The 17,574-nt window shown below is 40.8% G+C and overlaps 1 protein-coding gene across 3 annotated transcripts in view; it reads left to right on the top strand.

Moving 5' to 3' along the window:
- LOC122159464 (sodium channel protein type 5 subunit alpha-like) overlaps positions 1-17,574 on the top strand; it is a 162,837-nt gene that overhangs the window by 46,087 nt on the left and 99,176 nt on the right. For all 3 annotated transcript variants that reach the window (XM_042817064.1, XM_042817063.1, XM_042817062.1), the window contains exons 8-11: positions 2,301-2,442; positions 4,184-4,381; positions 8,188-8,370; positions 10,786-11,187. In XM_042817064.1, the coding sequence (XP_042672998.1) occupies positions 2,301-2,442; positions 4,184-4,381; positions 8,188-8,370; positions 10,786-11,187 (925 nt within the window). The remainder of the gene's footprint in view (positions 1-2,300; positions 2,443-4,183; positions 4,382-8,187; positions 8,371-10,785; positions 11,188-17,574) is intronic.

The following is a 17,574-nucleotide window of genomic DNA, read 5'->3' as shown; positions in this document are numbered from 1 at the left end:
CTGCTGCCCAACCTATGCTTAGGTTCACCATTAAAGAAATCACCTATTGAGTTTCTCAGAGCTGCACTCTAATGTTTTGGCTATTAGTAGTAATATTAAAATAAGAGCAGTGAGAGCAGATGACTGGATCTTCTTGATATCAGCTTTTCATGCAGGACTAAGGAAAGAGACACTCAAGGTCAGGCTGGATGGGTCTCTGACATCTGATGGAGATGTAGGTGCCCTTGTTCATTGCAGGGAGTTGGACCAGATGGCCTTTAAGGATCCCTTCCAACTCAAACAATTCTGTGATTCCGTGAAAGTTTGTCCACCTCTGTAAATAATAACTCAGTTTCCAGGCAAGCAGAGCGTGTCAATGAATTTAGTTTCATTGCAAAGGGAAAGAGCCTTAACAAGAATTTTCATGTCCTGCCTGGGCATGATGTTTTAGTGCATGCAAGCAGAAAGGGTTTTCTTCTCTGGAACCCAGAGCATCTATTTCTCAGAGCTCTTGAACGGTGTCAGCAGCATGTCACAGGCACTGTAGGCCGTCTGCAGCAGCAGATCTGAGGCAGAAATCTCATGTCTCTGTGGCAAAGTGACAGCAGATGCTGCCTCTGGGAGGGAGGAGATTTAGTGAAAACGTTGCCTGAATAAAGGACATGGTTATACAAGAGGAATTCAGCGTGCCTTTGCATATTTTAGGGGAGAGGGGGAAGCCCAAATTTCTGCATTTTCTTCTTTTCTAAGAAATGTTACTTCATTGAATTTTTGTTCAAATGTGGCTCTGATCAGGGAACAATAGGAAGTAGGAAAACTCTAGAAGGAAGCATTTCTAGGCAGAGAAATTGAGATGCATTTTCCTTCTTCTTTCTTTGTGAGATACAGTTAGCATTGTCTAAATTCTCAGCTGATAAAAACTAAGTTGGCTCTACCTGAGATGACAGAATCACTTCATACATTAACTTGTATTACACTTAATTCATTAAGCATCAACTGTTCATTGCTTTTTTGAAGATCACCACAAATATGGCTTCACAGACATTTTGCAGTGCCTCTACACTCCTTTTTCAGTGTTCAAAGCAGACTTATTTGAAAATTTATGCTTGACTAATGATATTAAATTAAGCTTCTTAAAATGTTCTTGAATGTGTAATGTCGGTGGCTGACACCACAGATTTGTATAACTTCAGAACCTCTAGCAGTGTATCCTCAGCTCAACATGCAGTGCTGGATTCTTACCATGTACTGCAGAGATTTGGCTTGTATCGGTATAAAACTTACATATATGTAAATTTATCCTTGATCTTCCTGTTGATGCACAGCCTAATGATGCACAGATTCTAATGAATCTTTTTTGTCTATATGTGTCATTTGAAAATGACTGTTCTTTATTTACATTATTGCTTTGCCTTGTGCTGTGTGGCAGTATTCGGAAGTTTGCGAAGTCGCTTCTGGTGTGAGGGTGTGTGGGGTCTTTTGACTAAATGTTTCTTGCCATACTGCTGGAAAAGGAGGCTCAGTGATCCGGGATCTCTGCCACCTTGTGCTATTTAATTTGATGAGGTGCAGTTTGGTACTTAGTACCACTGCTGGACCTAAAGCAGAGAGTGTTCTTTTTCAGTTCAGGCATCAGGGGCTAGAAAATCACTTGTAAAGAGTCTTAAAGTTTAATGAGAGCCACTGTAAGTCATGGTATCTGCTTGCCATTTAATACGTGGATCTGCAATATTTTCCTGGTCAAAACAAAAAAAAATGTCATGACCCCATACTAAACCAATGTTGGAACAAAAGGTTGGGTTTCTTAGACTGAAGATTTAGTCCTTGCAGGGGGTGAGTGTGAGGTCAGGTAATCAATCAGGAAGGAGCTCAGATGGCAGATGCTGACGATGTGCAGCCAGTGTCAGACAACAAAACCAGAAAAGGAGTTTCACCATCACAGTGTTACCCAGAACTGTAACAGGAGACACCAAGTTTATGATTTTTAATTAGGATTAAGTGGTAGGAGAAATTACATTGAGTACCAAAGTCCTGCCTCATTTCTGTCTATTCCAAATAGCAGAGTGGCAGGTAATCATTCGCCGTTTCGGCTCTAGCTGTGATTACCATTTCCCAGTTTGCTCTTTCAAAGGAAAAATGAGATTACAAAGATCCTTGGTACTGTGAAGTTAGCATATATCGTTGTGTTTTCACTCAGTAGAATTTACCTTGGAGCATCTGTGCATTCAAGCAAGAACATTCAATATTGTCCCTTGAAATCTATTTTTCCATACTGAAGCCAACTATGTGACATTTCATGTATTGTCTCTCCTGTTTTGCAGCACCTGCCCTGAGGGATACATATGTCTGAAGGCCGGGGAAAATCCTGACCACGGTTACACAAGCTTTGATACTTTTGGCTGGGCCTTTCTCTCTCTGTTCCGTCTTATGACTCAAGATTATTGGGAACGCCTCTACCAACAGGTATGAGTGTGTTCTATTGCTTTTTTAAATAGAAAATAAACACAACATTTTGTTATAGTTATATATCTAATAATTTAAGGCAAGAAAGAATTCCTAGTTATTAAGAAAACTGTTCCTGGTGTGTTCTGGACAAGGACCATCAATCATTACAATTAATTTCCTTACTTAGAAGCGTTGATCGTATGAGAATGCATTAGACTGGCTGCTTGGGGGAGAGGGCAGAATTGGAGTTAAGAGCAGAACGCTTTGAATTTACCTGAACTTCAGAAAAAGTTCACTGTTTAAAAAAAAAGACACCACATCACTGCTTAATGATGTTTGTGGCTGATGTAGCACGAACCGGTCTTCTGAATCCAGTTCAACAACAAGCAAATAAGCAAACAGAAATGCACTGTGTACTTGGCGTATCTATTTTTTCAAGGCATAGCAATGAACACAAATTTATTAGACAGTGAAGCTACCTGGTACCTCTTGGCAAGCCTTTCATGGCAAACACCTAAGATCCAGGACCACAAATGGGGTTAACTTACAGCCATACGTGCAAAGTGGTCTGCTAGTAAATTTTCATTTTAGCATGCATTTCCCAAATATATGCATATCCTGAAGAAATGCATGGGATAGTTTGGTATTGAATTACATGCTCTGTCCATGAAACCATTGAGCATTTACTTCTCCATCTCAAAATTGCCAAAACCAGACAGTGCTCATAAGGAAATCAAGGGATCTTGTCCAGAAAATTCCTAATTGAAGGAATTTAGACACCTTGGAAGGTACCAGGGATTCCTGCTTCATGTGCAAAGAGTCATGCAGTTTGATTTCAGGAAAATGTGTAACAAGGAAATCAAAGATTCTTTGAACGACAACATTTGTGTGGTGCAGAACTGCATGCACAACTCTGAAAGGCTGAAACTGTTGTAGCAAATAATGGTGAACATCATTCCTATTATTGGACCTCATAATAGCACACGGTAGTTTCTATCAGCAGTGTCAAGCTCTTACATATCTGCAATATAAGCTCAACCTACCATGCTAAACTCTGTTTATGTCTATGATTCTTGTGAAGAACTGGACAGTACAGTCAACAAACCCAGGGTGCTTAATACAAGGCAGATCTCTAAACAATGCTTAACTGAATTACACCCCAAAAGTACCTCTTTTCTCTCCATCAACTGCAAAAGGACCTTCATTGTTGATATCTGAACAGAAATAAGGTGAATCCCTCTTGGAAAGTTCCTATGGAGCAGACAACAGTAGGCTAAGCTGTGTGAGCTATTGCAGGGTATATATGTGTGTATATAAAATGTATTTGTTCTCAAAGAAAACATTCAGAAATGTTTGCTAAAACATTCTCATTTTGAAAATGAGTCCTAGTGCAAAGCACACAGTTTTTGACTACAGTATGAAAACTTACTGTTGAGAAGGTTATTTTGGTTAATGATGTCATCATTTGTCACAGAACTGATTCTGTCTGGGAGTCACTGACCCTGGAGGCATTCAAGGAATGTTTAGACATTGTGCTGAGGGGCATGGTTTAGACAGAACTATGGGTGATAGGCAGCTGGTTGGACTGGATCTTGAAAGTCTTTTTCTTGGTGATTCTATGATTCTATGATGAACAAAAGCTGAATTAAATTATATTTTAAATCTATGTTTAAAAAAGAATCAAAGTATCTTTTTTTTTTTTTTTTTTTTTTTTCCCTTTCAAAATACTGTCTTAGTGATTTTACCTTTATACTTTTAGACTCTCAGATCTGCTGGGAAGATCTACATGCTCTTTTTTATGCTGGTCATCTTTCTGGGCTCGTTTTATCTGGTCAATCTGATTCTGGCTGTGGTGGCCATGGCATATGAAGAGCAGAACCAAGCCACCATTGCTGAAACAGAAGAAAAGGAAAGAAAGTTTCGGGAAGCCATGGAGATGTTAAAGAAAGAGCAGGAGGTAGGTCAACTGTATGATGTGATTGTCCTTGGGTAACTTTAAGATGGTACCTCAAGATTCAAACTCTCTTTAATTCAGAATAAGAGTCTGTTTGAAAGCAGCTTAATGTTTATTGTCCTGGTCAGAGTTACTTTCTGAAAGAAAAATGATGATTCTTCCTGCTCCGAGTGAGGCCATTTAGTGTTTACACATCCAGAGCTGTATTGGTGTAACAGTAACTATGTGTGCCAGCAGAGGAATTTACATTCGTTGACATACACAACGTATTCATGATGATATAACTACATCTGCATTCAGGAACTGAACATGTATTTTGGTAGCTCAGCCATAGCTCCAGCTGAACCTCCTTCCACCACGTCTTCAGCCCACACTCATTTTCACAGTTTCGTTTACACTGCTGTGAATATCCAGTTGTCTGATAATGGAGACATACGACTTCGTAACTGAACAAGTGAACAGACGGATCTTGAGGTTAAACTTTGCATATTTTGTAAAGGACATAAATGGATTAATGCTGTGTTGCAGTTTCCAGAGAAACAGGGAGGCCAAAATGTGGCCGTAGCGACGTAGCCTTAATAACACCAATTAATTTGACTGTGGTTTGTATGGGGTTGAAAGCCTTTATTAAACAGTTGAAGAGAACGTTTTAGGTGCTGTGATCAGGAAGACAATAAGAAAATTAGTCTGAAATAACATGCAGCAGTGTAGTTGAGAGAAATAAATCCTCAGTACACAATATAAACTAATATACATAATTTGTTTTTGGGTACGTGTGGCTTCAGGGCCTAATACAAAGCCCATTTAAATCCTTGGAAAGAAAATAGAAAATGTAATTCATTCTTTACAAAGTGCTAGTAGAGGCTTATGCATGGTTTATGTCCTTTTAAAGATCCATTTTGATGGTTTAAGTAATAGGTAAAAGCAATTTAGTCCGTGTATGTACAGAGTAACTTTATGCCATAACCTTAGGGAGCAAACTGAACTCCAGCTTGTACCTGTTTTATGTAGATTTTCATGTCTTTTGACTCCAGCTGAGCTCTTCTTAATAACATTCAGCTTTGGTAGCCCCACTTATAATTAAACATATTTAAGCATTTCCTTTTGAAGTCTTTGATTTTAGTTAAACCTGTATGTACGTACACAGAAAAGGAACATTAAAGCCTGAAAGTCAGTATGTGTCAAAATGAAGGCTTCTCATGCAAACCTAAATTGTTTCCATTTTTCTGTATGATTTGCAGCATGGTCTTTTCTTTAACCAGCCAACTCTCATTTTTCCTGTGTCTAGTTCAGTACAGAGAGTTGACAGTGTGTGACTCAAGTTCTTGAGTTTCTTCTCGTTTGCTCTGTAGCCTTAGGCCAGCTTAAGATTTCCAGATTTGGGCTTTCAAGGACTGCTTCAAAACCCAAATGACTAACATCCTCTGAGGTTTTTCAGTTCCTCCTGTCACCGCTCAGACTCTGCATGCTTCAAAACTACTCATTAATATTTGCGGTCCTCCTGGAGAATTATCTTTTTTGTGGAGAAGCAGCAGGAATACAGAGGATGGGATCCAATGTGTTCACTTGTTTGGATTTTCTGAATGCCCAGAAGCTGTCACCTACAGCTTTGTACCTGCAAAATGAAGTTGTCCATAACTACATGTTAAGTTTGGTTATTCTGCCAGTCAGCCCCCAACATGTCAAACTGAGCATCCTGAAGAAGATGCTCAGCAAAGTGATTTGATTGGTTTACGTAGCTTTCAGATGTCCTTTGCTCCAGTCAGAGCTACTCAGTTTTAATTTTGCTCTTCAGGTCCTTATTTCAAATTCTTGGTTTTGGCTTGCTCACCATACTACTAGATCTCACCTTAAGTTCTATCTTGTGCATAAATGCCATGTCAGGGCTCATCTGAGCTATGCTATTCTCCCATCCTTCAGCCACCACCTGTCTTTGCAGGACATGCGTGCTCCGCATGTTCTTCCCTGCCCTGGATGTTAGCAAAGGTTTGCAGTACAGGGGGACAGGACGCTCAGCTCAGCCACTGGAAGCCAATCAGGAAGAGCAGATAGGCAGGATGTGGGCACATCCTCCATGCCCTGAGAAACAACTTGGTCCAAATCCTGTTTGTACAACAACTGATGTAGAGCAGAAAACGATTTCAGCCCAAGCAATAGGTAAGAAATTGCTAGGAAACTGAAATTAGCTTCTTTTTCAGTAAGAGCACAGTGAGCTTAATCGCACAACCTACAATATTTTCTAGATCAATGCAGTATGATGGCAATCTGAAAGGAAAACTGAAACTCTTTAGACCAGCTTTGACATTGCTCAGTGTAAAGAGAGCATAGATATAACTGATAGACCTGGTTGGGGACCATCGGTCAATTTACACAACTGGTCTAACACATTCCTAAACCTGAATTTAACACCAGAAGACTTGCTGAATCTTTATGAAGAGAAAGAACTTCAGTACAGCAATTAAATCAATTGATTTTAAAAAAAAATACTCAACAAAATACAACAGCCTAGACTGATGTCTGAGCCCTCCTCCCTGCTCTAAGCAGCTTGCTCATGAAAGATATTTCCCATGGGAATTAAGTTTTGTTGTGCTCTCAGCTTGATAGAGCTACCGCTACTCCTTGAAATACATGATTGATTCTTTACACGACTGTTAAGTGCCTTCACTTTCCTTGGACTGATGCCTGTGGGAGGAAGGGAGTATTTTGCTGTGGAGAGCTGATTGCCTGTTTGATTCTAGTGGCTTGCAGACAATAGCACTGAGGATTTATCTGTTCCTCCTGTTATGGGGAACCTGAAGAGGATTTTTATATTTTTATATTTCACTCATTTTATATACTCCATCTGGAGCTTTGCAAATGGGCCTGTCTGCAGGTCACTGATGTGGCTCCTACTGGGACACTGCACCTCCAGACCTGACCTCACGCTTTGTGCAGAGCTGGCATCCTTAGGGATGGGGATCCAGTGAGCTGGCGTGGGCAGTGCCTTCCTCTCTGCTGGTATCGATTCTTCCTCCTGCTCATTTGCTTTCAAGGCTCTTGCTTTGTGTGCTCAGGCTTTTGCAGTTGGCTTTTGCTGGGTTCCTAGTGGTTGGTCTGTTATCAGGTGGCTCCTGCCGTGATCCCACCAGATAGCAAGCACAGCACTGAAGCACACGGCATAACAAAGTCCACCTTATCTCCAGTTAAGCCCATGGTTTTCTCCTTGAATCTCTCATCACAGCTGCCTGTGCTGCTGCTTGGGATAAGTGTTTACAAAGACGTGCCAGCTGAATTGCCTGCTGCTCCTAGCATCTCTCCATGACAGCAGAGAAAAGCACAGCCACCAGCTTGGCTCCTGTCATGCTCAGCCTCCTGGTTTAAGGGGCTGCAGTCATGGGGGATGTTGATCTTGTGGTGTCTTGACCCCAATCTTTTAGCCACCAATAGAAGTGCTACTCCAGAAGGAGTGTGTGCCCACAAGCTGGTTCTCTTGTGAAGTGTTAAGATTTATTGCTCCATAAATCAAATGATTTTATTAAGCCATTCCTATTTTCCATCACAGGATGTGAATGGTAGACCTGCATGTGTGCATCCATACTAGGAACTTGGCTCATTTGCTTATTTTCCTCATGACTAAATAGTGAGGTTAGAAACGGGTTAAGAACAGTTCCAGCCACATGAGGTAGTTTTGTCATTAATGACCTCTTCAAAATTTTAATTGATTTCCTGTACAAACTTAAAACGTAGAACGAAAAATGAGTAATCATTTACGCTCACTGGGATCCAACAGTCAAATAATAATTTTTGCACCTTTGCATCTTCTCTTTTAGGCACTAGCTGCTAAAGGGATTGACTCAATGTCACTTAGCTCCCTGGAAATGTCACCTTTAGCATCCAAAAATGCCAAGGAAAGAAGAAACAGGCGAAAGAAAAAGAAATCTTTGGGGGCAGAAGAGTATGGGGAAGACCAGAGGAATTCCAAGAGTGAATATGATGACGGTCAGAGGAGAATGGTAAGCCATGGTCTGAAACATCACTTCTTTCTCACTGCACTTGCTGGGTAGGCCAAGCTCTGAATATGCAATTAAAGCTGAAACTTCCAGATGGAGAAAAGAGTCAATATTTAATGTGATGACTGACCTGGAGATACTGTGTGTTAGATCTGTGAAAGGAAACATATTAGTACTTTCTTTTCAAAATGAATTTAAAATGCTCACTAAGCATTCTTGTGAACCTGTGAACCTATTTTGTCTCTCTTTTTTTTTTTTTTCTTTTTTTCTTTTTTTTTTTCTGCTTCAGGATCCCCTCACAGCCTGATTTATTTTCTTACTCTAATTCCATTCATCTGATTATATCTGTCCATTCCCTATTAGAGTCAAAATATTCTGAGAAAAAAAAACCTGCAAAGCTTAAAAAGAAAAGAGAGGAGCAGAAAAGGAGGAAATGTGCCTCTGAGGGCATTTTTAATGATATATAAAGATGATATTAACATTTTTCTATTCCTTTGCTAGTTGCCTCCAAGTCAAAACTTTTGGCACTTGTTTCTTCTTTACATTGCAGGAACAAAAATAGAGTGAGACTGTTGTTAAATATGGTTTTATATAAACAATACTGACATGCATGAATATGAATCTGCACATGCTGTGTGTATCAAATGATGGTAAATAGCTTCAGATAATTTGTTTCTGCTTAACTAAGGGCAAAGTTAAAATCAGTGCTTTTTATTTTTGTTTGTTTGTTTTCTGAATAGCCATGTAATGGGCTAAGTCTTTTCCTATTTTGTTGTCAGTGAATTTAGGGGTACTTGGCAGCCATAAAAAGCTGATAGAAAACAAGTAAGTGATTTAAGTAAATGTGACCAATTGCAGACTCCCAAGCTTATCAGATTGATGCAGAGCTGTATTTCTGTAAATAACTTACTTTTTAAAATCTTAACTGTTTTTGTTTTCGCCTCATTGGTTCAGTGAGTTGTGTTACAAATTACACCTTTGTGAAAGCCAGAGTTGCTGTCTAGCTTCATTCTGGATGGATTTCAAGATTTTACATACCAGAATGATCATGGTTTGGAGTCGTATATTGCAGTATGTTCCTTAAATTAATATTTCTTGTTTTCACTTTTTGCCCCTGGATGTCATGGGAAACATGGGAGACACATTTCAAAGCTTATAGTAAATCTTCTCTGCAAGGCAGTGTCTGGCATGGTTGGAGGGAGTAAGGCTGAGTCATCATTCAGATGCAATCTGAGCAGCTGGAAGTGTGTTGCCATCAGAAATCAGTCTCAATGACTGTGTCATGGAAACCCAGGCATGGATATTTATTTTTTTTTTACCAGTTAAAGTTTGGTAGCAATCCAAATGGGTTGTTTTTAGTTAGAAGGAGCCTGGTTTTTGTACGCTTCCGTGTACCAGTGTCACAAAATAGCGTCATTACATAATCCAGTGGTGTGAGCTACAGCGGAAAAAAGAAATAATGCTCATTTGGCTTTGCTGGTTTGTGGAGATCTGACCTCTCTTCATATATACTTGGCTCATGAGAAAGTTCTGAAGAAGCTGAAAATTCTGTGCAGGCTGTAAAATCAAAAGTATGTTCTGCCTAAATGCTCTTACTCCATTAATTTCCTCTTCACAGTGTAAGGGAAGGGGACAGACTTGAATTCCTTATGCATTTTCTGAACATCCTTTTCACTCTGTCAGGGTTTACATGTGTTTAGTGCTTGGCTACGTCTTACTGGTGCTCTGTCAGAGTTGCATTCTCACCAGCAGACATCGGAGTGGATCATCAAGGCTAGCATTTAGGTGTAAAGGAGACTGCTGTGTAAAGAGGTTGCCTACCCCTCAAAGCAGCTATGTGTGTTGGGGTAATCATTCTACAAACCAATAAATCATATTCCTCTTCTTGCTCTTCTTTTTTTTTTTTTTTATCACCTTCTTCCGCCGTATTCTGCTTCTTCTTCTCCCCTCTTCTTCTCATTTCTTCCCACAGTTCATTTCCTGCCCTATTTCTTTATCTCTTGTTCTCCCACTGCAACGTTCCTTCCCCAGCTGTTACGAAGATGTGTGATAAATGCGGTGAACTGGAGCTAGATCCCCTTCCCTGCTCCTGTCTTCCACTCCTTGTGCTGCCTTCCCAGGTCCTTTGGCACTGACCATATGGGGAGGGAGTAGAAGCAAAGGAAGCATCACGCTACCAGGCGAATGCCACCTTGACCCTTCCTAATTCAGTACATCTTTAACTACTGAGTGTTAATGGCTAGGACTGATTTTTCAACCTCTTAACTTTGCAAAGGTTGAATACATGTAATTAAATCTCTCTCTGAATCACCTGATTTAAAATGGAACTTATTATTCTCCCCAGACCTTCCTCGCTCCTCAAAACATGTTGCAAAATGTTGTTTCTCTTTCCCCTTTTTCCTTTCTGGGGGTTTCTAGACTCTCCTTGGCATTAGTTATGGTCCCAGTGCAAACTTGGTGAAGCGCAGAACCAGCCACGGAAGCATATTCAGTTTCCGACTCCGTGGTAGAGACACTGGCTCCGAAACAGATTTTGCCGATGATGAGATCAGCACCGCTGGGGAAAATGAAAGCCACCGGGGCTCTCTCTTAATTCCAAGATCTGGGAGACGTCCAAGCATTCAAAGTCAAGTGAGCCATAGTTCTCACCCTACTACTCCCAGCTACACCCAGACGGGCAAAAGGAACAGCTCAGTGGATTGCAATGGTGTGGTTTCCCTGATAGGAGGAGGCACCGGGGCACTCAACCCAGACCCTACTTCTCCTGCAGGGTTACTGCTCCCCCCAATTATTATGGAAAAACCTGGGACAGGCGATCTGGTGAGTACTTTATAACTTTTGTATGTGATTCATGCTCTCGTTTCCTTCTGAATGTTGTTGGAGTTTGCTGTAATTTATTTACACAGTATGCAATCTGCAGTGAGAAACTTCCCACCATTCTAGGCAGGGCGGGAATGCAACAGGCTAACTCACATAGTGACATGCATCTGGTGCTACATAAGTTCACAACTTCAGGTGAGACTTGCCCTTCAGAGCTGACTGGAAGAAACAGGAGTTGGACTCAATGGTCCTTATGGGTCCCTTCCAATTCAGGATATTCTGTGATGCTGTGAAAGGACTAAATACTGGGATTCATATGCCTTTTCTTGAAGGGATATTTTTCAAGTCGGTTCCTTTGCCACTTGAATATCTGACATTGTATGTTGGAGAAAAATAATGTTTTTAAAATGATTCTGTATTCAACCTTATCATCTTGAGACTGCGTTTTCTACCTCTTTTTTTTATCTGTATGCATCTAACTTCAGCTCTTCTGTATAGCTGCTTGTGGAGGGCTGTTCTTACTGTCCACAAGTAGTTCCCAGAAATTTCCAGCATCCAGTTAGGACAGATGAGCAGATGATCAGAAGATTTCCAGAATCTTTGTTGCAAAGCACCATTGTTGCAAAATATTTCTTAAGGCTGGAAGTAAAACTATTAAGACTGATATGTTAAGATGTGAGAATGAATTCACTTGGAAAACCATAGGATGGTGTTTTGAAAATAGCTTCTTCACAGGTGGGGCAATGATGACCGGTTGTCATATGACTGATATGGTGGGAATTTACCTCTTTTAATGTAGATCTCTACATTGGAGCTCATCTTAACAATCTTTAAAGCAATAGAAGTCTAGTCACTATGTGAACGTGGGCAAGATTTATTTCACCTTAGAGATCTGAAATGCATTGGAATAATCTCTGTCCCTAAAAGCGTCTCTGTTCTTTGAAAACAATAAGAGCCCAGGGTGAAAAACTTCATATCACAAAGGTCTTAAGTAAGGTGAGATGAAACCCACATAGAGTAACCACATATCAAAAATGGATTACGCTGAGAGGGTGAAAAGCAAGTGATGTTCTAATGTGCATTAGGCAAGGTATTTCCTGAAAAGAAAGGCAAATGAGATAGATCCCAGCTGTGGTGTCAGATTATCAGTAAATTGAGAAGTAGCTTTCTTTTCTCTATAGAGAAGGTGGCTCCTTCCCTTTCAAGCGTTGGTCTGAATATTTTCCTCACCTATCTGAGCACTCCCTGTAGCCCTTTAAATAGACTGTCATACTATAAATGCGAGGGGCTGTTCTGTGTATGGGAAGCTGTGGGAAGCATGTTGATATGAGAATGATTTGCTTTGTTGACCGTATTGAGGCCATTGCTGCTTTGTTGACAATACTGGGGCCATTTCTGCTTTTTCAGATGTTCACAGTCATATAGGACTTCGGTACTCCCAATCGACTCTTTGCAAGCAAGAGAGATCAGTCCTGAGAGCAATCTCTAGGCTACAGAGCAATAGACAGGCTGAAGATGGGGGGCTTTTATTGGGATTATGCTTGCGGCATAACAAGCTGCATGTTAAAGAAACTGTGGAAGAAGGAGTTTGTGCATCTTTTAAAAAATATATAAGCATTACATACAGGGGTAGGGGCTTAAGTAGATGAGCAGTGGATGTCCCCTTTTCTCTGTAAGACAAGCAGCTCTGCAGCCTGCTGAGGCTCTCGCAGCTGTCAGAAAGCTCAACAAACCATGTGAGCACTCAAGCTTTTACAGCAAAAAATGGTATTTTACAGGATTGGGCCCTGAGGTGGCAGGGAGACTTCGAGCTCTGCTGGCGTTTCTTTTCGTTTGCCAGCTTCCTGCCTTTTGAAAATGGATGTTGAAAATGAAATGGCCTGAGTGTGCAAGCTCACTAAGCAGTTCCCTGGTCATCTAGGAAATAACACCCAGACACTATAGAAACAGATGCTTGGTCAGTGATGCAATGTGAAGGATGTTGTGTCTCCTGCAAAGCTGGTTTGGTATCTAATCTAGCCAGAAAATGTGAGCTGGAGTTAAAAGCTAATTGGAAAGAAGCCCACTGCTGTACAAATGCATTTGCTACAGAAACCATGTGAGTTGGGCACATACGTGCAGCTGCAGCTGTGGGGCACAGGCAGAAGGAAAGAGCAAATCGAAAACCTCGGTGTGTTCAGAGATAACACCTCTAGGGCTCTGTGTTGGATTATTTTTGCTATTTTCTTGTTAAAATTTTTGAAGTTAAGTTTGTTCCTGCTTAGTAGTTCTGGCTTCTTTTTATTTTCTCTTGGGGGAGCTAGAAGGAAGATGTTACAGGGTGAAGATGAAGTTAGCTCATTAACCCTACCAGCCCCACTGCTGTTATTTGTTTCATATGCATATAAACCCATGTGAAGAAAGGACCCACTTCTACAATTTTAGCCTGTTCATTCTTAGCATCTTTCAGCCTAGAATTTACTCCAGGCAATGCAGTTGGGACTGCAATGATCAGTTTTTCTGCCTTTATGCCAGCCAAGGGCTGCTTGCCAGTGGTACTGGCTGTGGTGGCAACTGATGTGACATGACAACATCCACACTGCTCATACCAGATTTTGGGAGAAGTTACACTGAGAAGTTGTGGCTGTCCCATCTCTGGAGATGTTGAGGGCCAGGCTGGATGGGCAACTTGATCTAGTGACTGATGTAGTGATGGGCAGCTCTGTCTGTGGCAGGGAGGCTGGAACTAGATGATCTTTGAGATTCCAACCAACCCAAGCCATTCTATGATTCTCTGATTCTATGTAAGTCAAATATGACTTTTAAATGCTCTTCATTTTATGCTGGTCCTGGTTCTTGGCATGAGAAGTTGTGAGTCTGCTTCCATGAGAAACTAACCATGTTCTTACATTTTCTGTCTCCTTCATTCCTAAATACACCTACTGAATCAGGAGGAAATTCAGCTAATCTCAGTGGATGGTGCTTAGACCATTCAGTCCAGTTATGTAGAGTAGTTTGAATGTTCAACTGTCTTTCTGGTCATGGAAGACGTGGTCCATGCAGAATGGCATCCATCCAGTAGAGATTCTGGGGAGCAGTCCTTGCTGGCTAGTCCTAGGGTTGTGCTGCAATGTTCAAATTAGAAAGGTCATATGAAGAGTAAAGAAGTGTAATGTAAAAGTATGATCTGCAGACACTCTCCAAAAGCTCTGGGCCAAGCAGCCTGCCTGGATGTGAAGAGCAAGAGGCTCATATTGGAGGTTTGCAGGGTGCTGGTGGTAGGAAACATGTGCAAAGTCCAAATTATTCTCCTGGAGATCCCCATGATCCTCAGAGCACTGAATCAGGACTGGCTCTGATTTCCCACCAGCTTTCTTGAAATGGTGCAGCTGCTGATTTCAGCAGGCTTAGCCTGGCATAAATAGGCTGAAAGCTGCACCTGGTTTTAAGTCCTTTTTTTTTTTTTTTTTTCTTGCTTTGAGACTGATACATTTTGAAAATAATTCTTCCTTTATTGCTGATAACAATCGTTGGGCTGGAGGTTTGAACTTTCTTTGTTCTTAGAGAAAGTCTGAATGTTATTTAAGCAACTTCAGGGCACAGTGAAGGCTAAAGTCTCCATGTGCCTATCTAGAATTTATTTGTAGTTGTATATTACTCTGTTGTGCTTCGGTGTATGTAGATTAGAATAGCACCTCCCTTCACAAGATACTGATCCATTTGGACAGAATTGGATTAAATTAGTGAGCTGTTATTGGGAGCTCAGTTTATCCATGGGATCTGATGAAGATAAGTAAAGCACCTGTGACTTTTTGAAGGCTAAAAACTACAGAGGACACCATCCACTCATCAGAAGCAGAGCAGGACCACCCAAAACATGATTTTGGAATAGGCAGCAAGGGAAAGGTTGGGGCTACCTGAGATCTCCCAACCTTTGCTGACTTTCCTCTTCATCACAGTTTTTGTTCTCCTTCAGTAAAATAAAAATCCAGGAATTGATTTTTAGGAGGGAAAACTGCTGGGTAAGTGAGCCCTGAGTAAAGGCAAGGCAGTTTGTTGAGGTGCCAAACTGAGGATTTAGGAGCTTATCTTCAGACTGAATTTTTGTTTTTTAACACAAAAAGAAGAGACCTTGGCTCTTCTTATTTCTAAGCGGAAAGCTGTTTTGCTTACCACATGGGTTTCAGTAATTTGTTGACCTTAAATCCCCCCCAAGGTAGAATTTCTTATCTTTTTTTTTTTTTTTCCCCCTCCTTGCCTTTGCCCCAGGACTGTGGAAAAGGCAGTGTTAGCAGTTTTTGTTCAGAAAAAGGTCAACACAATAAGTCATCCAAGCACTGCCACCAAGAAGTCATACGGCTGGAAGCTCTCTGGCTGTCCACTGGGGCTGCTGTCATCATGGCTTCAGTTTCTGTTCGCTTGAAACTTTACTTTAGCACATCCCAAAATAAGACCACACCTGTGGTAAATTGTTCAGATTTAACACAAATATTGCAAGCTTCTCCAAGTTACTGTGCATCTCTTTAAAGAATCAAGTATTCACGAAATTAAATGCCTTTATTCTTAAGGCTGTGTGCTATTATGATCACCACCAATTTCATTAAATATATGTATTTTTGTGCCTTTTTGGGTCCACTGTTCATGGTGTGCCCTGTCCACCTCTTTTATGCTTGAAAAGATTTTTACTGTACAAGGAAAATTAAAGCTGTCCCAGTTCCCAAATGTGATCTTTAAAATGCTGCCACATACAAGCCCATCTTTGCGTAGTGATTTTGACATAGCTCAGAACAGTGGATGCTCAGAATAAAATAATTCTGCAGTGTTATGCATCCTCATTTACATGTAAATTACTGAATAGCATATTTGTCCCTATAGAATTTAGCTAATCCAAAGGAGAAACATTTGCAGTCAATCAAGGAGCAACACAAATAATCTTGTCTTGACAGAGATGCCTGTATTTAACTCTATTGTGATTTCTCATCCGGACTCCATGGAGACTCCCTGCATAACTATAGAGACCCTTGTTATTTTTGCTTTATTTGCATAGACATTTAGGTACCATGACCTATTGTGCCTGTGTATACTCCCTATATGATGCTAACAGCTTTTATACTGCTGTGCTTGTCCAGTTCCTGGAACTGCTTTGTACCTCAGACTGCAAAAATTTCTAGTTCCTCGTGTGAGGATTAGCTATCTCACTTCTAACACAAGTAATAAAACTTGCTCGTGGATCTGTTCTTAACAAAGAACAAAAGCTCATGAACTTCCCTAAGTAACTTTGGTAATTTTGAAGAACTCATCTGCATGGAAACTTTCTTTTCTAGAAAATATACTTCATTCAAAATTGCAAGCTCATCAAATGTGCCCATTGTCCCTCGTCCTGTCACTGGGCACCACTGAAAAGAGCCCCATCCATTTGACTCCTGCCCATTAGAAATTTATAAGCGTTCTTTTCTCCAGATGGAACAGCCCCAGGTCTCTCAGCCTTTCATCATCAGGGAAATGCTCCATGCCTTCATCATCTTTGTGGCCCTACACTGGACTCCCTCCAGCACTCCAGTTCCCTGTCTTTCTTGAATTGAGGAGCCCATAAATGGACACAGTACTCCAGATGTGACCTCACCACAGCATTACCTCTTGCCCTGCTGGTCACGCTCTCTGTAATGCACCCCAGGATCCCATGGACCTTCTTGACCACAGGGGCAAAGAGCTGGCTCGTGGCCAACGTGTTGTCCACCAGGAGACTCAGGACCTTCCTCCACAGTGCTCCTTTTCAGCAAGTCAAGCTCTAAACCTGTACTGATGCATATGGTTATTCCTCCCCAGGTGTAGGACTCTACACTTGCCCCTGTTGAACCTCATCAGGTTCCTCTCCATTCAACTCATCAGAGTTCAGCCTGGACTCTTCACATATCCTGGTTTAGCTGAATCCTGCAATAAGAGGAATGAATCTGAATGTTTTCTCTCTAGCTCTGTACTGCTACAGTGAATACTCTTTGCACCTGTGAATAAAGGTGGCTTGCAGATAAAGACCATCAGCCCATGAATTTTGCAAAAACAGTTCTGCACGCATCAGTGGGAATATTATCTTGACAGACAAAAAAACAAAACTTCTGGGGTTGAGGTTGTATAAAGAAGTGCTATAGGTATATACTAAATTCTCAGTCAGAAGAGATGGGAAGATGTTACAGATTTAGAAGAGTTAGATGATCCAGTGGAATTTGAGGATTTCTTGTGCTTCCTTCTGTAGACAGAGGGAACTGGCAGAAGAGTTGCTTTGTCTTTGACATTTTCAGTTGCTTTTCTTTGTTTTGCCTTTTTAAAGCTTATTCTCCCTCCTTTTTCTTTTTTCTTTTTTCTCTTTCTTTTTTCTTTTTTCTTTTTTCTTTTTTTTTTTTTTTTTTTTTT

This window comes from Centrocercus urophasianus, unplaced genomic scaffold (assembly GCF_019232065.1).
Source record: "Centrocercus urophasianus isolate 14NV4802_14NV808 unplaced genomic scaffold, USGS_Curo_1.0 seq_16, whole genome shotgun sequence".
NCBI classification, from domain to species: Eukaryota; Metazoa; Chordata; class Aves; order Galliformes; family Phasianidae; genus Centrocercus; species Centrocercus urophasianus.
The sequence above is the reverse complement of the archived record's forward strand: the minus strand, read 5'-3'. Positions and strand labels throughout refer to the sequence as shown.